Source organism: Prionailurus viverrinus, chromosome D2 (genome assembly GCF_022837055.1).
Source record: "Prionailurus viverrinus isolate Anna chromosome D2, UM_Priviv_1.0, whole genome shotgun sequence".
Classification (NCBI taxonomy): Eukaryota; Metazoa; Chordata; class Mammalia; order Carnivora; family Felidae; genus Prionailurus; species Prionailurus viverrinus.
Window position 1 is genome coordinate 22109055 of NC_062571.1, and position 21369 is coordinate 22130423.

The 21369-nt window shown below is 41.3% G+C and overlaps 1 protein-coding gene and 1 non-coding gene across 3 annotated transcripts in view; both read right to left on the minus strand.

Annotated features, from left to right (window-relative positions):
* Positions 1–868: 868 nt before the first annotated feature.
* Positions 869–21369, minus strand: part of CCDC6 (coiled-coil domain containing 6) — a 109005-nt gene continuing 88504 nt past the window's right edge. Inside the window, exons 6-9 of one of the 2 annotated variants that reach the window (XM_047825346.1) lie at positions 19402–19558; positions 17748–17848; positions 6451–6575; positions 869–5172 (exon numbers count right to left, since the gene is read on the minus strand). In XM_047825346.1, the coding sequence (XP_047681302.1) occupies positions 4978–5172; positions 6451–6575; positions 17748–17848; positions 19402–19558 (578 nt within the window). In that variant the 3' untranslated portion in view covers positions 869–4977. Of the gene's footprint in view, positions 5173–6450; positions 6576–14151; positions 15857–17747; positions 17849–19401; positions 19559–21369 lie in introns of those variants that run through there. The other variant, XM_047825349.1, reaches the window with a different exon arrangement.
* Positions 10271–10374, minus strand: LOC125148505 (U6 spliceosomal RNA). Its single transcript, XR_007145589.1, has one exon. It is a non-coding gene; the product is annotated as a U6 spliceosomal RNA (small nuclear RNA).

Consider the following 21369-nt stretch of genomic DNA (forward strand, 5'->3'; position numbering starts at 1 on the left):
CAATGTGTGTGCATGTGGGTGTCTGTATATGTATGAATCTACACACAATATAGACACACATATATATATTTGTGTAACATTTTGGGAATGAGTGTCACTTTTCATAATTTCCTAGGTTTATGGTTTTAAATTGAAATATAACAGTTATGGAGCAGTGCACACAAATCATAAGTATACAGCTCAGAGAATTTTCAGAAAAACTCAATACATCTAGGTAACCAGCACCCCATTTAAGAGACAGAACAGTCCTAGCTCCTCTTGTGTCCTGTCCTTAAGTTTACTTTCTAGGGGTGCCTGGGTGGCTCAGTCAGTGTTGGACTCTTGGCTTTGGCTCAGGTCATGATCTCACGGTTCATGAGTGCATGCCTCCTGTTGGGCTCTGTGCTGACAGTGTGGAGCCTGCTTGGGATTCTTGCTCTCTTCCTCTCTCTCTGTCACTCCCCTGGTGGTGCACTCTCTCTCTCAAAATAAATAAACTTTAAAAAGAGTTTTTAAAAAAGTCTAATTTCCGGGGCGCCTGGGTGGCGCAGTCGGTTAAGCGTCCGACTTCAGCCAGGTCATGATCTCGCGGTCCGGGAGTTCGAGCCCCGCATCAGGCTCTGGGCTGATGGCTCAGAGCCTGGAGCCTGTTTCCGATTCTGTGTCTCCCTCTCTCTCTGCCCCTCGCCCGTTCATGCTCTGTCTCTCTCTGTCCCAAAAAATAAATAAACATTGAAAAAAAAAATTTAAAAAAAAAAAGTCTACTTTCCAAGGCAGACTTTAGTATCTAGAATCAAAGTTAGATGTCCATCAGAATCAACAGGGAAGCAATGTTCATTTTCTGACTCAAAGACCAGAAACAAAGAGACAGGTTTTAAGGCTCAATAGGTACATTTTAAAAAATTATCTTTATTTAGGTTTCTGATTCAGCACATGTATCAAAGACTAATCAACATAAAGAAGTAAATAAGACATTAATTGGAAGTCTTACAGCTCTCTAAACTCTGACCAAGTATGTCAAGATTGCCACTATCACCAGAACTCCAACCTAGTCAAGTTGTAAACAAGCTATCATGAACAACATACAGTGTGCACGGAGATGCAGAGGCAAAAGACAATGCTAGCACTTGGCTCTCCTCTCTTCCTTGTTGATGTCTTTCTATTTGACAGTCCGCTTTTGTTTTCCATGCTAAGTTCCAAATGAAGTCCAAAGGCTCAGGGTCAACCTGATCAAACACTCTTCCGGAGGAATGCATTCTCAAACTGTTGTGCCTGCAACTTTGTTTTTGCCAGGATGAAGTTCAGATCGAGATGTACAGTACAATCTCGATGACGGTGCAGACCAAGTCAAGAACTAAAGTTGAGCAGTAACTTGAGTTAAGGCATGAATGCACACACACACACACACACATGTGCACACACACAGCACCCACGCGATCATGAATGCAGGATTCCTTCCACTGCCTAATGAGAGACAACCAGAGCTTGGCAGTTAACCGTAACTGCTGAGCATTCTGGAAGATGCTCCTCATTTTATGCTAACAGGTGTGTGTGTATGTTTTTAAAAAAATAGAAAAAAGAAAAGAAAAAAACAAAAACAAAAAAGAAACTAAAAACCCCTTAATCTCTTACAATGGCTCTTGAGCATGGAACTCATGTAGCAGCGTCAATGGCTGGTTCTTTAATAAATTTGGAAATAAAAGGTTGTTTCACTATGTATTTCTTTGGTAGTTATCACTACAAAGTTTTCAGTGTTGGTAACCTATAAGACAAGTACTAGACAGAAGATCAAGTTACACAGAAATGACTCTTCTGTACTGGTAAGATAAAAATATTGCGCTCTCGAAGCACAGTTACTATGCTTTTTCTTGCCTTATTAAGCATCCTCTATAAGCAAGGCTTCGTGCAGGAAAAGTTCATGTCTACCTAACAAAGGGCGATACATACTCTATTTTCCTACAATTGAACAGTTAACAAAAATTCACATTATCAATTATCTCTGGTCAAATCAGTTAGAAGCCAATTACAAAGGGACAGCAGCACTTGGTGTCAAAGCCACATTCTGGTCACACATTCATTCCATGGTTGTGGTATCTCAGGAGCTCAGAATTTAAAACTCCTTTCAATTAACAAAGGAGCAAGTTAAATTAAACCTTAAATACTTCCACCCTCTGCCAAATTTCTAGAATTCTGTCCAGAATGCCAGCATGCTTGATGAGAGAAAGCAGTTCAGAGCCCAGAGAGGTGTCAGGTATTACAGAAGTTAATTTGGTTTTGTATAGAAGGCATGGTAGTCTGGCAACAGAGTACTTATCCTATTAGCAGCACAGTGGTAGCCAAGGGTCTCTGTCAGCAAGACAGGAAAAGGAAGTTACTGAAGCTACTGCTGTTCCTGCCTGCCTTCATGATGGCTACGGATTTTACAAAGGCCTTCGGGGCATCAGTCCAGGGTTACCCTGGGTGAGTGAGCAACAGGAATGGCAGGAACCATATTTAGCCCCAAAGAGAAGAGCCTGAGGTAAGGCAGCTTCCCATGGGTGAGGGGACTCCTGCCTCTATGGGCTTGGGGTCTGAATTTTATGGGTCCCTCATGGCTAAACAATCACTAAGAAATGGCCCTATCATGTGTACCGCCCATGCGGGACAGGCTCTACGTGGGGTCAAAAACCCTTTAAAAGTACACAAAACAGCATAAATGCAAAATAGTAGTGTTTGTTCTCTCAATTCTGAATGTCTGCAGGGAGAGGCAACAAGATTTATGTTGAAAAGTGCTGTTTGAAGGAGCTGTGGTCTATATTGAAAGGAACTGACTAGTCCAGGGGCACCAGCACTACAGTTCTGCAAAGTCTGAATATCAAGAACCTGTTTCTAAAAGGCATTTGTCAGGAACAGTCTGCTCACGCCAAGTGCTTTCCGTTCACCACATGGCAATGTCTGGACTAGTGTGCTTTCAGGAGGTAACTCAATGGACAGGAAGCAGAGGAAACTCGTTGCTTTATGGACGTTCCGATGGGAGTGCAAGCTGCTATTCAACAGCATTGAATTCTATCATCTCACGCAAGACTCTTGTAAACACAGACCACGCTTTTCCTAGGAGAAAAACCAAGAACTGTACCATGAAGGCAAACCTTGTTTGCCCCTTCTCAGAATTCCTCGGAATGGCAATGTACCGGGAGGGACAGCGGGCTGTTGGTGAGATCCCCGGGTTTGATATGACCTCGTCTGATCGAATTAAAAACCTAAAGCCTCAATAATTAAATGCCGAACTTCTTCCCCATATTTGAGAACTGCACTATGATTATGCATATTACGTACACGTTATAAATAACATTTATATAGACCAACTGGGGAGTGAAGTTCTCAGTTCAGGGGTGGAAGCAGGAAGAGGTGAAAAATCCTACTGTTGCTTTTACTCTCAAGTTCTTAAAATGCTAGTCAAACACTATTATCCAACAAGACTTGTTTCATTCTGTAATTCTTAAATATGCATTCGAAGGCAAAAATGGAAGTTTCTATACTGTACACTATTAAATATCTACAATGTCACGGTTCCTTATTTTTAGGAGTGTGTTCAATAAAGAGCTAGCTATTAGAGACGGTTGTCACAAAACAGGGACTCTTAAAAATTACTGATAAATTAATTTTCAGTTCTCTGATTATATCCAACAGATACACATTCTCATCATAAAATATACATTCTCTAGTAAGTTATTTTCATCCACAGCATATATAAATATGCAAACACAAGTGGTAAAAATCACTTTACTACCAAAGTACAAAACAGTAACTGCTGAAAAGCAAAAAATAAAGATGTTGCAAGTATTAAGAAAAGAGTGACTCACAGTGTTCCACTTCAAAGTGAAACCAAACAATTTATTTGTGCTGAATGAATGGAAATAATGTATTCAGAGTATACTTCTTTGTACACTGCACTTGCTTATACTGGGCGATGTAAGCGGTCATCAATGCTAATGTGCTACTTTCTTCTACAACTCTTCTCTTTTCTGCCAAGCAATAAAGTATTCTGTGGCCATTATGCCAAGATATTCCTATAATGTTCATTTCAAATAGTATTTTCTAATATTTTGCACCTTTAAAATATTTGTTCAAACTCTATTTTAGGGGAACACAAAGAATGGAAAGGTAAATAGCTGTTTTTGTTACAATCACATTGCCCTCTGCAGCAGAAATCAAATAGCATGTTCTAACCAGGCATCAAAACCACTGGTTGGTAGGACAACATTTATCGACTCATGTTAGAGGGGCCCGGTCTGGGTAGATTAACACTAAAGATAAGGAAAGAATCACACCTTAATCTACAATAATTATCCATCCCACATGTGGAAAAGGTACAGCCACGTGATCCATCACTTCGGCCTGTTTTACAAGAGAACGGATGTTGACATATACTGAAAAAAACCTATAAAAAGTGTATCTGTAAAAAGCTCTATTAAAGAGTTTATGGTCTTGGGCACTGATCCATCTAACTTTCCATTCTACACCGAAAGCTAGATTTTCAAAGGTCTGAATTGTAGTGCTGAATTACTGGGATGTTTGGTAAACACCATTATAATGGGGGTTGGGGGTGGGATTAACAGCTCAGTAATTTTCTGCAAATTTATGAAAACAAATATAAAAAAGATATCCCTTTTTATTTTACAAACCTAAAAGCCAGGAAAATGAAGCTCTGGGGCCAAGCAAAAATTGCACGCTGCTTCTGAATTACCAAATATTGACTAGCAGATGCTCCAGCCAGGGAATGGACGTACATGTAGATTCAAGTAAAACACTGATGGAAAAAGTCGTCTGTTTAGTGTTGTAGACCCACAACACTGGCTGCGTTTCCGACAAACACTTACAACACAATTAATAGTGAAGCCTAGATAACCTCAGTGCAAATAAGTCAGATCCAAATATGCCAGGGAAGGAAGCCTTTGGCGTCGAGGAGACGGCTCCACTGTATGAGTCCCAACATGAGATGCAGACCAAGCACATGCATTAAGGCTGGGAGGAGGGGTGCCCCGGATGTTGCGAAGGGGCGGGTTGCGAGGTGGCTGCCGAGGGGGCCGCGGGCTGCATGGGCGGTGGAGGTGGAGGTGGAGGGGGCTGCACTGGGGTCTGTGTGTTGGGAGACGGAGGAGGCGTAGGCCGTTTGAATTTGTCAGGACTGTTGCTTCTCCGTGGTGAAGGCCTCTGTAGACAGGACAGAACAACAGGAGGTCAATCTGGGTCCAGACAGCTCATTTCTAACACAGCCTGACAAGCAGGAGCTAGTGAAAAAGGGGAGCAACAAAGACCAGAAACTAGGGATTTCCTAGTCTATCCCTACTGGTTTCTGAACTACTGATGAAAACAAGGTGGAGTTTGCATCTACACTCACGAAAAAGTTATACATAATTACTATGAAACTTGCATTGACCAAACAATTGGACTTGGGCCCTTCCAGGAGACAGCCCTAGAATTAAAAAACAGCTGTCTCTGGGGCGCCTGGGTGGCGCAGTCGGTTAAGCGTCTGACTTCAGCCAGGTCACGATCTCACGGTCCGTGAGTTCAGGCCCCACGTCAGGCTCTGGGCTGATGGCTCGGAGCCTGGAGCCTGTTTCCGATGCTGTGTCTCCCTCTCTCTCTGCCCCTCCCCGTTCATGCTCTGTCTCTCTCTGTCCCAAAAATAAATAAACGTTGAAAAAAAAAAAAAAAGATTTAAAAAACAGCTGTCTCATTCTCCACTTAAATCTTTTCTGTCCATTGTATGTCCCCAAGTTCCTTCCATCACTCAAAGTAAGTTTTCAAACTCCTATGAGCTACAGCTCAACCAAATGTTTCTGCTTTTACATAAAGCCATCAAACCAATAAAAACAACTTCAGAAATACCTTACTGCTTTTCCAGAATAAAAGTCTTCTTTTAAAGATTCCCTTACTGGACATACCCTCACGTCTCTCCTATTCTCAAACCCATTAGCTACATTTCCAACTGCTCTATTAGTCAACTAAATAACCAGGTCTAAAGAAAAAACTCCCGAGTGAAGTCTGAACCAAATGCACTTAAGGTTCCTTCTAATCCCAGGAGAGAAAATTCTGAGTGAAACTAGAAACAAGGCTAATTTCAGAAAGAATACTGGGGATCAGTGAATTGTGAAGATGCAGACATTGTGGCAACCAGCAATGATTCGTTATGGCAAAGAGCCGGCCAGAATCTAATCGAGGCATTGGCCAGAGTTCAAATAACATTTCACAAAGGGCAATTTTTCACAGAAAGTGAAGCTGAAATTTTTGTCTCCCAGGAAGGATTTTACTTTCAACACCAGAACTTAGTAACAAACTGCTGGAAGTCTCTACAGTTTAAAGGTGAACTGATGGTGGGAGGGAGAAGAAAGGTAAATGTCTAAGGGCATCGGGCCTGGTCTCCTGAGGAGGTCCTGTTGCTACCAGCAGCAGGAGTAAAGTGTGGCTTCCTGCCCTATGGCTACTTACTGTGATGCCATGGGATGCTCCCATGTGCTGCACATGAAGACCCGGGGAATTGTAGTAAGACATTCCGGCTCTAGTCAGTGAAGTTGGTGGCGTGAAGCCAACTGTGTGACTTGCATATGATAGACCTGAAATATGACAATAACAAGTATTATTTCAAACTCAATTATCTGCTGTCTTCAACCATCTAGAAGACCTTAAAATGCAAAAGTTCTCCATCACCAATAAAAATGAACACATATGAGAAGAGTGCTGGGCTCACCGAATGGCCTGCTGGGTCAAAGGGGAAATGATAGTCAAGTCCTGGAATAGAACACAGTGCCCAGAGATAGGTCCATGCATAAACGGTCAAATAATCTTCAACAAAGGGGCCAAGAATTCATAATGAGGAAAGCCTAGCTTCTTCACCAAATGGTATGGAGAAAATTGGATATCCACATGCAAAAGAATGAAACTAGACCTCTATCAAACACCATACAAAAAAATCAACTCAAAATGGACCAAAGACTCAAACATAAAACCTGAAACTATAAAACCCTGAGAAGAAAACACAGAGGAAAAGCTTCATGACATTGGTCTTAGCAGATTTCTCAGATGTGACACCAAAAGCACAGCCACAAAAGCAGAAAATAGACAAGTGGGACTATATCAAACTCAAAAGCTTCCAGAACGAAACAGTCAACAGAAAGGGAACATATGGAATATGAGAAAATATTTACAAACCATGTATCAGATAAGGGATTAGTATTCAAAATATATAAAGAACTCCTACAGTTCAATATCAAATAAATAACCAATTAAAAAATGGGCAAAGGATTTGAGTAGACATTTCTCCAAAGACATACAAATAGTCAAAGGCATATGAAAAGATGCTCAACATCATGCAACATAATGTTGCAAGAGCAAAGATGTATAAACAACCTAAATGTCCATCAACAGATAAGTGAATAAAGAAAACATAGTATATACATACAATGGAATATTACCCAGCCTTTAAAATGAAAGAAATTCTTTTCAAGGAGAATACGGATGAACTTGGAGGACATTATGCTAATATAAGCTAGTCACAGAAGGGCAAATACTGCATGATACCAATTATATGAGGGATTTAAGTCAACTCATAGAGGGAGAATATGGTGGTAGTTGCCAAGGGCTAAGAGTAGAAAGAGAATTATTGCTCAACAGGCATAAAGTTTCAATTATACAAGAAGAGTAAGTTCTGGAGATCTACTGTACAACACTGTGCCTATAGTTATAGTTAAATTTTTGTTAAAAGTAGATCTCATGGTAAGTGTTCTTATCCCAATTAAAAAAAAACAAAACAAAACCAGACCTTGTTAGGAGTCCAACTAAGATGTAGGGAAATAGTGAAAAGACAGGAGAAGAAATAAAAATCAAGGAGAAAAACAGAGCAAAGGGGTAAAAATCAGATGCAAGAAAACAGGAAGTGTCAAAAGAGACACCAACAATGAGACAAAACCACTGTGTGTGTGTGTGTGTGTGTGTGTGTGTGTGTGTGTGTAGCTGTTATAAAGGGAAACAAAAAAAAAAAAAACAAATAAAAAATCACCACGGAGAACTTCGCAACTTGAGGATACTCAACAAAGAAAACAGAAGCCCTATATATGTCACTGCTCCCCCAAAGCAGCTGATATTTAGGAAATAAACAACCCCCAGCCCACTATCATGTTCTACATAGTCTCCATCTAGGACCCCAGAATCATCTCCAAAGTGTTTTTAAAATACTCAAGCCCAGACTTTCCTTAGATAGGTCTGGGTTGGGGAACAAACAACTGCGTTTTTCAAATAATCCAAATGTTCAACCTAAGCAGCTCAGGAACTACTGGCCTAGTGGTCTGGGGCATTGCTTATTTGTCAGTGAATAAATACAGCTATCTTTACATCTTTGAGTTCCCAGCATCTACCAGGGTTATCCAGCACAGAGTACATCCCATATGAATCAATGGAATGAAAATGGAAACAAACGGGCAATTCGGGGAGTTTGGGCAGAACAACCTATTTTCAATCACTTTGGTTTTGTTGTTATTTTATTTTAACTTCCATATCGTTAACATACAATGGTATATTAGTTTCAGGTGTACACTATAGTGATTCAACAACTCCACACATCACCCTGTTCTCATCACAACAACTGCACTCCTTAATCCCCCCATCACCTATTTCACCAATCTCCAACCAACTTCTCTTCTGATAGCCATCAGTTTATTCTCTATAGTCTGTTTCTTGGTTTTTGTCTCTCTCTTTTTTCCTTTGCTCATTTGTTTTGTTTCTTAAATTCTACATATAAGTGAAATCATATGGTATTTGTCTTTCTCTGACTTATTTCACTTAGCATTATACTCTCTTAGAACCATCCATATCATTGCAAATGGCAAGATTTCATTCCTTTTTATGGCTGAATATTATTACATTGTATGTATATATACCCATCTTCTTTATCCATTCATCAATCGATGGACACTTGGGATGTTTCCGTATCTTGGCTATGGAAAATAAGGCTGCTATCAACATAGAGGTGCATGTACACCTCTGAATTAGTGTTTTTGTATTTTTTGGGTACTCAGTAGTACAATTAATGGATCATAAGGTAGTTTTACTTTTAACTTTTTGAGGAACTTCCATACTGTTTTCCACAGAAGCTGCACCAGCTGCATTCCCACCAACAGTGAAAGAGGATTCCTTTTTCTCCACATCCCCTCACCTTTTATTTCTGGTGTTGTTGATTTTATCCATTCTGATAGGTTTGATGTGATCTCTTATTGTAGTTTTTGATTTGCAATTGTTGTGCATCTCTAATAATGAGTGATGTTGAGCATCTGTTCACATGTCTGTTGGCCATCTGTATGTCTTCTCTGGAGAAATGTCTGTTCATATCTTCTACCCATTTAAATTGGATTATTTGTTTTTTGAGTGTTGAGGTTTTTTAATTAAAAAAATTTTTAATGTTTGTATTAATTTTTTAGAGAGAGATGGAGCAAGTGGGGGAGGGGCAGAGAGAGAGAGAGAGAGAGAGAGAGAGAGAGAGAGAGAGAAAGAGAATATGAAACAGGCTCCAGGCTCTGAGCTGTCAGCACAGAGCCTGACTCAGGGCTCAAACTCACAAACCATGAGATCATGACTTGAGCAGAAGTCAGATCCTCAACTGACTGAGCCACCCAGGTGCCCCTGGGTGTTCTTTTATAAGTTCTTTATATATTTTGGATATTGACCCTTTATCAGAAAGGTCATTTGCAAATATCTTCTCCCATTCCATAGGCTGCGTTTTAGTTTTGTTGTTTCCCTTGTGGTGCAGAAGATTTTATTTTGAAGTAGTCCCAATAGTTTATTTTTGCTTTCATTTCACTTGCCTCAGGGGATATAGGATATATCTAGAAAGAAGTTGCTCTTGCCAATATCTGAGACATTATTGCCTACTTTCTCTTCTAGGATTTCTATGGTCTCAGGTCTTACTATTAGGTTTTTAATCCATCTTGAATTTATTTTTGTGTATGGTGTAAGCAAATGGTCCAGTTTCATTCTTTGGCATGCAGCTGTCCAATTTTCCCAACACTGATTTGTTGAAGAGACTTTTTCCCATTGGATATTCTTTCCTGCTTTGTTGAAGATTAACTGACCATATCATTGTGGGTTTACTTCTGGGTTTTCTAATCTGTTTCGTTGATCCATGTGTCTATTTTGGGGGCAGTTTTTGATTTTTTGATTACTATACTTTTTTGATTACTATGGCTTTATAATATAACTTGGAAGTCTGGAACTGTGATGCCTCCAGCTTTGCTTTTTCTTTCTCAGATTTGCTTTGGCTAAAAAATACAGGCACTCCACAAACTTGCATGTCATCCTTGTGCAGGGGGCATGCTAATCTCTGTATCATTCCAGGTTTAGTATATGTGCTGCTGAAATGAGTGCCATTTTCAATCACTTTGAATCTAAGATCAGCCAATGGATGTCAAGCGACATGAACTCCACTTAGCCTCTTTTCTGAATTACACAAAAACAAGAAGCTGTTAAGGATGCTTTTTTTTTTTTTTGGCTTCCATGGCTGAGACATGCAGCCATCAAGCCTACCTTTAGTTGTCTTTATTTATATAAAATAAATAAAGGTTATTTTATTTCTTGGTTTGACCATCAATTAGTGCTATTTCACATGTTTCTATTCCATTTGTGGATCTTGAGTTGACATTTAAAAAATGGAGGGCTGTGGGCGCCTGGGTGGCTTAGTTGGTTGAGTGTCCAACTTCGGCTCAGGTCAAGATCTCACGGCTTGTGAGTTCGAGCCCCGCATCAGGCTCTGTGCTGACAGCTCAGAGCCTGGTGCCTGCTTTGGATTCTGTGTCTCCCTCTCTCTCTGCCCCTAACCCACTCACATTCTTCTCTCTCTCAAAAACAAACACAAATAAATAAACAAACAAACAATCTTTAAAAAAATGGAGGGCTAGAGTAAAGTATAAGTCTTTGGAAACTAAGTGATCATGTTTATTTTTAACCACAAGGGCTTTGTTCAGCTGGAGGAGGAAAGAAAAGGTTTTATTTAACCCTAATTCTGTTTCTTATGCAAGTGATGAAATTTAAGAGATAAACTATGGATCCTTATCCCAAGACAGAGAAGCTCATAATAATAATAACAATAATAATAATAATAATAATAATAATAATAAATATCTAGCCTATTTTGTAGCATTACAAGGTTATTGGTATGTTAAACGCTAATCAAGAATCTTCAAAGACTCCCTGTTGTCTACCTAAGTTGAAGAAAAAAGAATGTCTTCTCTGGCTATTATAAAGGCCTCTGCACTTGGCTCCAAACTATCTCTTGAGTATCAAAGCCCTTGCCCAGCCCCATATCCAATGAAATCAGAATCCATGGGAGCAGGACCCAGAACAGCCTGTGGTAAGAACCACAGTGACCTTATCACTCTTGATTCTCACCTCTACTGCTCAGTTCACACCAGCCCTTTGCCTGGGATGTCTTCTCTGTACCTTCTCTCATGTCAATCAGGACCTCGATCAGCCTCTGAAGAGGCAAACAGCCCAGACACTCCAGAGCCGACTGTCATATTAGCTCAGACTCTAGTTCTGCCTCTTGGCACCAAGTGACAGTGGACTTCAGATCCATCAACTGTAAAATGAGATTACTGTAGTGGCCTCGTAAGGTTGTTGTGGGGATGAAATGAGTAAATATCACAAAGTGCTCTGAGTGCCTCACCAACTATGGCCTCATTAAGCTTCAGCTCATTAAGCTCCTTTAAGGCCCATCTCTAAAGTGCTCTAAGCTGGTAGCTCTCTTTGTTTAATCTCTTCTTAAACTATTTAGATTTTTTTCAATTATAACTTTTTATTTTGAAACCATTTACCATCCACATGAAGTTGCACACACACTACAGGGGTCCTGTGGGCCCTGCAGCCAGCCTCCCCAGGAACATCTTCCATAAGCACAGCACAGTGTCAACCCAGAACACGAACACAGGTCCACCACTAGTGACCAAGGCAGAGACTTGAGTTGGATTTCATCAGTTTTTATTGTACTCTTCCTGTGTGCATGTGTGTACACAACTCAAAGTAATTTTATCACATGTGTAGATCCAAGTAACTCACCACAACCAGATGCAAAACTGCTCCAACATCACAAAGAAAGCCGGTCATGCCCATCCTTTCCCTGGTCACACCCTCCCCCTCATCCTACACCCTGGCAATGACTGGTCTGTTCCCCATCACAGTAATGGTGTCACTTTGAGAATGTTCTAGAAATGAAATCGTACATCATATAACCCTTTGAGAATGGCTTTTTTCATCCATCATAACACTCCCCATGCTCCATCCAAGTTCTCACACGTTATCAGGTTAGTTCCTTTTTACTGCTGAGTAGTAAGTATTCCACAGAGTAGATGTACCATTGTTAAACTACTCAATTTTTACATAAATTCATTATGCTTGGCCTTATAAAGTTTCTTGCAAAGAATTTGTTTATTGTATTTCACCCCCTTCCCCAGGCCCTACTGTTTGTTGATGATAAGCTCTTAGAGGCCAGAGACCAGGTCTTAGTACTTTTTGTTTTCCCTTAAGTTCTAATCATCTTGCATCTGACCCGCTAGCCCATGAACACAGTACAGGAGGAGATGGCGTGCCTGGGTGGCTCAGTCAGTTGGGCATCTGACTCTTGATTTTGCCTCAGGTCTGAGCCCCCTGTCAGGCTCCGTGCTAAGCATGGAGTTTGCTTGGGATTTTCTCTTTGTCTCTGCCCTTCTCCCATGCTTGCACAAAAAAACAAAAAACAAAAAACAAACAAACAAACAAAAAAAACAAAAGAAAAAATACAGGATGAGAACACAAATACCTAGGTTGAAAATGCCAACCCCCAAATACCAGTCTACTAAATCGAATACTACGGCTTTTCAAAGTTATTGCTACAATAAATTTCTTTGGCTCTCATAGAAATGCATTAACTAAAGTAAAAATGTTAAGACTTATTTCACTGTCCACAAGCTCAAGGCTGCAAAATTAAAAGATGATTAATTAAAAGCAGTTCATGAGAAAAACTACTAAGCAAAATGAGGCAAATACAAAATATATATAATCTGTATGAAACCACCTCTCCAAAGGAACATTGTAAGAGGAGGGGGGTAGGGAAAGGACACAACTGGAAACACTAAAATATTAACTCCACCTTTGGATAGAGGGATTCTGGACTCTGGAAAGAGGGACTTTATTTCTGCTTATATCCTTCCGATTGTCCCCGAATTTTCTTTAGTATCTTTTTGCTAATGAAAAAAAAAAATGTAAAACTGGACTAAAGGCAGATATACCTTTTCTTCCTTTTAAGATTATTTTAAATTACAATTTTAAGAGATTTTAGTTCGACAAATCACACATAAAAACATTGTCTTCGCAAAAACACAGACAATATAGACAGGATTTCCTCTTTAAATCTCCCTAATGTGGCTCTGTCTCCATCCCTCCACCAAGACTGCTCCTGCAATGTCAGCAGTGTTTCTGCTCTGCCAGCTGCAATAACCATTCTCCACTCCTCATTTTACTTGACCTTGGAGAACATCTGACGAAGCTGACCACTCTCTTCTTGTTGAAAGGCTCTGTGAGATCGTATTCCAATTTTTTCCTTCCACTCCCCTGGTAGCCACTTCCCAATCTCCTTTGCCAGTTTTTCCTCCTGAACTTGACCTCTAAATATTGCAGTTGCTTCAGGATCAGACAGGAGGGTGTTTCTCTGCTCCTTTTATCTATTATGATTGGGTGAGATCTCATCTATTTCTGCAGTTTTTTGTTTGTTTGTTATTTTTGTTTTTTAATTAACTTTTAGGGGCATGTGGGTGGCTTAGGTCAGTTAAGTGCCTAACTTTTGATTTCGGTTCAGGTCATGATCTCACAGTTGCTGAGATTGAGCCCCATGTTGGACTCTGCACTAACAGGGTAGAGCCTGCATAAGATTGTCTCTCTCACTCCCTCTACCCCTCTCCCACTCACACACTCTTTCTCCCTCTCAAAATAAACAAACATTTAAAATAAGTAAGTAAATTCGGCACCTGGGTTGGTCAGTCGGTTGGGCATCCAACTTCGGCTTAGGGCGTGATCTCACGGTTTGTGAGTTCGAGCCCCATGTTGGGCTCTGTGCTGACAGCTCAGAGCCTGGAGCCTGCTTTGGATTCTATGTCTCCCTCTCTCTGCCCCTCCCCCACTCGTGCTCTGTCTCTCAAAAATAACATAAACATTAAAAAAACTTTAAGTAAGCTTCTAATTTTAGAATAGTTTTAGGTTTACAGAAAAGTGGCAAAAACAGTACAGAGAATTCCTGTATAGACCACACTCTGATTTCCCTATTAACATCTTATGCCAATATGACATATTTTTCACAACTAATAAACCATTACTGATACATTATTAATTATTAATATTATTATTATTAGCTCAGGTCCATACTTTTCTGGACTTCCTGAGGTTTTACCCAATGTCCTTTTTTTTGTTCCAGGACCCCATTTAGGATGACACTTTATATTTAATTGCCATGTCTCCTTAGGCTCCTCTTGGCTGAGACTGTTCCTCAATTTTCCCTGTTTTTGAGGAGCTTGTTAGATTTGGGGTATACTGATGAGGTATTTTATAGACAGACTATCCTTCAATCAGGATGTGTCTGATGTTTTCCACATGGCTCAGCTGGGGTTACGGGTGTTTACAGAGTAAGACCACAGAGGTGAAATGCTATTTTCACATCAAGGATACACACTCCCGACAAGGCTCCCCATTGTCGATGTGGACCCCGATGGCCTGGCTGAGGTCACATATGTCAGGTTCCTCCATGGTAATGTTACTCTTTTTGTCCCCTTTTCCATACTTATTCTTTGGAAGGAAGACCTTATGTGCAGCCCACGCTTAAAAGAGTGAAGAGTTATTTCCACTGCCTTGACAATAGAGTATCCAAAAATTATTTGGAATTCTTCTGTATGGGAGATTTGTCTCTTCTCCCTTATTTACTTATTCAGTCACTTATTTATATTAGTATGAACTCATGGATGTTTGTTTTATGTTTGGGTTATAACCCAGCATGACATTATTTCTTGTGTTGCTCCAATGGTTCCAGCTTTGGCCTCAGGGAGCTCTTTTGGTTGGCTCCTGGGTCTCTTTCACATACCTTCATCTTGTTTTTTGAGCGCCTCCTTACTTGGCAGCATTATCAGATTTTTCAGGTTCATCCTGCATATCCCCTTCTCTAAGCCCTAGAAACATCCAGTTCTTTTCACTGGAGAATGGAATTAAAAACCAAGATCTGAGCAGTGACTATGCTTGTTGCTACTGGGGTGTAGACCCTTTTTCAAACTTCCTTAGTCCCCATCTCTGATTTAGGCACATCAAAATATGCTAATTGGGAGTGTCTTTTGTCAGGCTGCACCAAATAATGGACAACCTGAAAGATAACTGTTGACAAGTAATACTCTGCTCATATATAATCCACATATGTAACACCACATATTATTAAAAGGATCTTTCGTAAATTCTAGGAAATACACTTTTCAGTCAAACTGAAAGAGAACTTAAAACATTTCAACAACTTGATGAAACCGAGATTGCCAATGTTAATCAGAAATGGTAAAGGAAGAAACGAGCCAAAATGCTTAGCATGGAAATGGAAACTATTTTTATGAATAATATAATTCTACTAAGAAAGTGATTACAGATTCTTAATACAAAGAACCACAACTTCTTCCAATAAAAACTAAATTGAAAAGCAAACTTGAAAATTCACGTTTTGCTGATGAACTACGTATGGGACAACAAGGGACTAGATTAGGAGTAATTCTGCTGCCAAGTACGAGATAAAATCAACTTTGATGATATTATCGAGCTTAAAATAAGACACACATGTTCTTCTCACTTAGGCTGGCTGAAAGAAAAAAAAAATCTAGGTGTTACTTATTACTTAGTTTAAGGAAAAAGCAAATGGCTTATCTATACAGGCACGTCCCACACTACAGGGACAGGTGCAGTGACAGTCAAAATTATGTACACAGAGTAAGATCTTCCTATAGAAGATCTGTTACAATAGAAGTTAATATTCCCAGCCAAGGTCTGACTTTTGCTTTTTTTTTTTTATTCAATGACCACACTAGGTTTAATGAATTGGAAAATACAGGTCTCTAAGGATTTCTTCAGGTTTAAATAAATCAAACAGAAGGCTAAATTATACTTCATATGAATCAACATCACCATCAACTATAAAAGCTACCCCCATCTTGCTTCTTCCTAATGCATGCCTTCCTTTTATATCAATAAATCAGAAGGCAAAGACTTTTATCATGGTAATGAAACCCAAGCATTATTTGGGGAAAACTGAGAGGCAGCAAGGCAGAGGAGCTTTCGGAGAGATTTAAAGGCCATGAGAAAACAGGAGAAACAGATTCCAGAACATCCTTTTGGGCAAGAACAAGGGGGAGATGATCATGCATTGATCTATGATACGAAGTCCTTTTGGTTTGCAAACAGCTCCTCTTTACCCTGCCTGAACCAGACAAAAGTTGCCATGCTTTGTGCTGGACATTCTTTTGATTTCTCCTCTTAAAAAACAAACAAAAAAAGGTCACAGCAGTATAGCACAGGGCTGAGATCCTAACCTCACAGCATGTCTGTGGCAATGTGCATTACTGTAGCATTTCCCCTCATCCACCTGAAGGGCATTCCTCTTTGTCAGTGTTGCAACAGACAAGGTGAGGCTGTACCTACCTAACATGTAGCTGTTTTACTTTCCAAAACGACAAAGCCTTTCCTGTGCCACTCTTCCAAGCAGGCACCTCGCGTTATTCTGCTGTGAAACTCCTCCCCCCGACACTCTTTTTCCCCAACTCTGTTTAAAATCTGTTTACCAGCAAGGACAAGAAACTCAGACTCGTCCCCTCGGTCACAAGACACAATCCTTTGGCTTGCTACCTTTTCTTTCCTCCCTCTGCTCCACTCACCCACCCCCGCCCCCGGCTTCCTCTTTCTTCCTTGCTGGATCATTTACTTGCCCTCCTGGCCCGAGAGCCCCACGCTGTGCTGGTTCTGAGCCAGAGACCCTGGGGGGAGAGAGTTTTCGGGGTCAGATGAAGACAAGCACGCCTTTGAGGGAAAGGCTTCTGAGCAGCAAAGCCAGATGCAGAAGCAAAGCCAAAAGCAAGGCCAGTTCCTTCTTGCATGGCCTGCCTACTAGGGCCCGGTCCCACTCACCCATCAGTGGGACTATCAGGAGGCAGCTTGTGCTCAAAAGAATACAAGCTTTGGAAATAAGAGCCACCCTGCCTTGCAATTTCCTTGGATCTAAGACCAATAGCCAATGAATTTCTGAATCACTGCTTCCTCAATTTTAACATGAGAAAAATGATGCCTACATGAACTATTCTGAGGATAAAAATGAGATAACGTACATACAACATAACAATAGAACCCACAGGAGATATGCTATGATCCATCTTAGAAAACATCTATCCAATGCTTTGTCAATCCACAGGCACTTAAAATCAGTCTAAGACCGTCTTTTTAAAAAGAATTTTTGGAGTTAAATTCTTTTTAAACAACAACAAACAATCTAAAAACACAAGCTGGCACAATAAAATTTATGCTTAAAAATTTCAGATTAAAACTCAGTCTTGATAGTGATTTGTTTTAGATGTTTCTGAAAAACACAGGACCATTCACCCTCTGTTTACAAGATTTTTATATGCTGGAGGGGAACATATTTGGAGATGCCTATTAGATGTCCCAGATATCAGTCACAGAAGTAGCTGTGGACGTGTACTTACCGGGTGATATAGGCCTGCTGGAACTTGGAGAAGGTGTGTAAGGGATCGGGCTGGACACAGTGCGAGGTCTTAATCCTTGTGCAGACATCTCATTAAAATACCTAAGAGGAGAGGGGGGAGATTATCAGAACTGTCTGCACTTCAGTAGTTCCTAAGAGACCTCCTATGAGAAAATGTTGGGGGTTCATATTTTGAGGTCAAACTCGGGGTATTTAGAGATTGATGTACAAAGCTAGGAGACATGTATACAGTGGACTTGGGCGTCACACAGCTCCACCGCTTGGCAAAGTCCTCTCTCTAGGGGTACGGGCTAGGGAATTTGGAATGTTCTAGCTCCAGGTGGAGGCTTGCCAACAGAGCTGCTCCAGTCAACAGAGAGGACTGGGCTTTCCTTCCTCACACAACAGCTATGTAGAAGTCTACCTCCGCTATCCCAAGAATTACAGACACATCCATGCTTTAATGGCTACATTTAAATTATTATTTGAAACTCAAAACCAAACAAGCCCTCTAAGATTTATGTCATCAAATTAAAGCTTAAAGATAATGGTATTCCCATGAACTGGAAGTCAATCATTTACAAGACAAGCTTTGCTTAACAAACAGTCACACGCTAGAATATAGTAACAGACACTAGCACAGCACATGTACCGCAGCCACACTTGGCCACGCCATTCCTCCTGGATGTGGAAGTCACATCAGACCTGAGAATACTCAGGCGTGATTGTTAGGGAAGTCAGCCTTTATGCTGTGAACAAGCACAGAATGCTGACAAGGAGAGATTTCTGCTTGAGAGACTTCCCAGTAAGCTAACCTTCAGAGGCCATACAGCCAAAGGAAGAAATGGCCGTGTGTGCAGACATCTTTATGCCAGGGAAGATCTCAGCCCTGATTGTCAATCAGTTTATGAGAACATGAACACAGCCATTTCCATGCTGGTTTATGTGGCTTAAAGAAAACCAGGCTCCGAAATTTCACATGCATCTCTCAGCTACCCACTGTTGACTCTTCCTGCCCCTCCAGGGCAGCCCACCGTGGTGGCACCTACATCCTGCTCGGCAATGAAAAACACCTCCATGGGGCGCCTGGGTGGCGCAGTCGGTTAAGCGTCCGACTTCAGCCAGGTCACGATCTCGCGGTCTGTGAGTTCCAGCCCCGCGTCGGGCTCTGGGCTGATGGCTCAGAGCCTGGAGCCTGTTTCCGATTCTGTGTCTCCCTCTCTCTCTGCCCCTCCCCCATTCATGCTCTCTCTCTGTCCCAAAAATAAATAAACGTTGAAAAAAAAAAAAAATGAAAAACACCTCTTCATCTTTAAGGAATAAACAACTTGGAGACATCTCAAGTTTCCAACTATTTTCTTTCTCTCAAATGTGACATTGTCATTCCTAGTTCAGTATACAATATAGCTGCTCAACTAAGACTACTACTACCAAGTAGTAACTTTGAAAAGACCTTTTTTTTTTTTTTCGGTCTGTGATTAAGGAAAATGGCCAAAGCTCTTCACTTCCCCATCCTCAGCATCTACTTGGATGCGGCGGTGGCATCACCACGGCGAGTGCGAGCCATCTCCTTCCACATCCAGCAGGATGCGAAGGGAGACCTCTCGGGGCCTGGTTTCCTTTATTTTTCCACAAGGCTCAGAGGACGTGCACACCTTTCATCATCCATTTCCAGGCTGGACTCGCTCTCAGAGAGCTGCCGACAGAGGGCTTCCCTTCTCTCCATCTCCCTCTGCAGCTTCCTCTGCAGCCGTAAGTTCTCTTCCCGCATGTGGCGCTCCTCCTCCAAATACTGCGCCATCTTCTCGGAATCTGAAAGGCCAGAGCTCTCCATTAGACCACAGCCAGAGCAGGCGCCGTCACACCCCCACGTGTACTGTGAAGGCCGCCCAGCAGCAATGCTGAGGCAGCGGCTCTCCCCCACCCCTACCCTCTCGCCCAGGGAGATCTGGATCTAAGGCTTCCCCTTCGTGTTGAAGTTTACCCACGGTTTGCATTTAGAAAAACACATGCATACAAAGCGGCACTCGGAGTGGTTAGGCACCTTCACTCCCACTTACTTGCCTTCTAAAGGGATGTTTGTGGAAGAGGAAATGGTGGAGCTGGAGCCAAGTAAGGGCGACGCTGGAGCCGAGGGGGGAGGGGGCCAGCCAGGGAAATTGCGTCAGCCCTGGGCTCCCCTCGAGGAAGCACCAATTCTGCTGCCCCTCAGCTCCAGACACAGAGGGAGGCCATCAGCCTGTTAGCACACCAGTGAGAACCAGGCTACTAGAACACGCGGTAGGTTAGAATTCTCTTTATAAAAATAGAAATTGACGTAGTGAATAGCTTCAAATGACTATGTCACGTCTAACTTTCCGGGTGTGTGTGACTCTACTTCCCTGACTCATGCACAGCCTGAGTCAGACGGCAGGTACAGACCCGTGTGCAGGTAGGCTCCAGGGACGGAGTCCTGCTTATGACAAATTCCTGTTCCTCAGGAGCTGCCCCACTGAGCGAGGCCTCTGCTACAGTACCCGTCTCCTGGACCAGGGTCAATTAGCCTCAGGGCTAGATGGAACCAAGCCAAGCCCATCAGATTCTCCATACAGAAATCTGAAATGTGGAACTGACATCTTCATGGGGCTCTACAATGTCCTTGTGCTGAATTCTCTGGAGCTTTCACAACCCCCGCCCTTCTGAGATCACTCTGTGCAGGACTGTGGGGTACTTTCTGGCACCATTCCAATTAACAGTAAAACGTGACCACCCCCAGCCCTTTGCTGGTTTACATCTGACAGAATGTGTTGTTACTAAGTCACCAAAATAATGTTAACACAAAATGTAGGGTCAACCCATCTTCTTGCTTCCATCCTTTTTCCCTCCCTCAGCCAATGAACATCCTGGGACAAATAAAATCTCCACCTATTTCTCATTTCTAAAAAACAGCTACAAACTCAGAGCGGTCATGGTCATGCTGAGGAAACAGTCCTATAAACTATTGCTCCATATTACTAGCCCACTCCAAATTTAAGAAGGAAGGAAGGTGTGGAATGCCACAATGACCACCTCTTCCCCACAAAGTGACCCTACTTCAACTCTCCAGTCCAAATTACTTTCAGTTTTAAGCACTTCTATGAAGTTCTGATGTTTTAGCAAATAATGACTTTTGATGCTAAGTATTCAATGATTTCTAAGACCACATCATTACAGAACATATAAAAGTTCTTGAATACCCTTATTTTAGAAATACAAATAAAAATACCAAAATTATTAAACAGTTATGTGCACTAAACACTAAATCCCTCAGTTGTTTTCAATATAACCAGAAACCCTGCTGTCTAATCCAGATGCAAAAATCTCTTTAATTGAAGGCATGCTGGGAAAATATTTACAAAGTACACTTTTAATATAAATGATTTAAATTATTTCATCCCAAATATGCAAGCATGCAGAATTTTTCACTAGCTCTACAGGAAGCATTAGATTGGCCCCTTGGAGTATTAATGTTTCTAGAACAAGAGGGACGGCTGTTGGAGCAAGTTGCCTTTCTTTTCCATAAATAGGAAAGCTTCAGAGAACTGAGGATTTATGAGGCTTCAAGAACAATCATTTAAGAGAAACACTGTCTTTCAGATGCAATC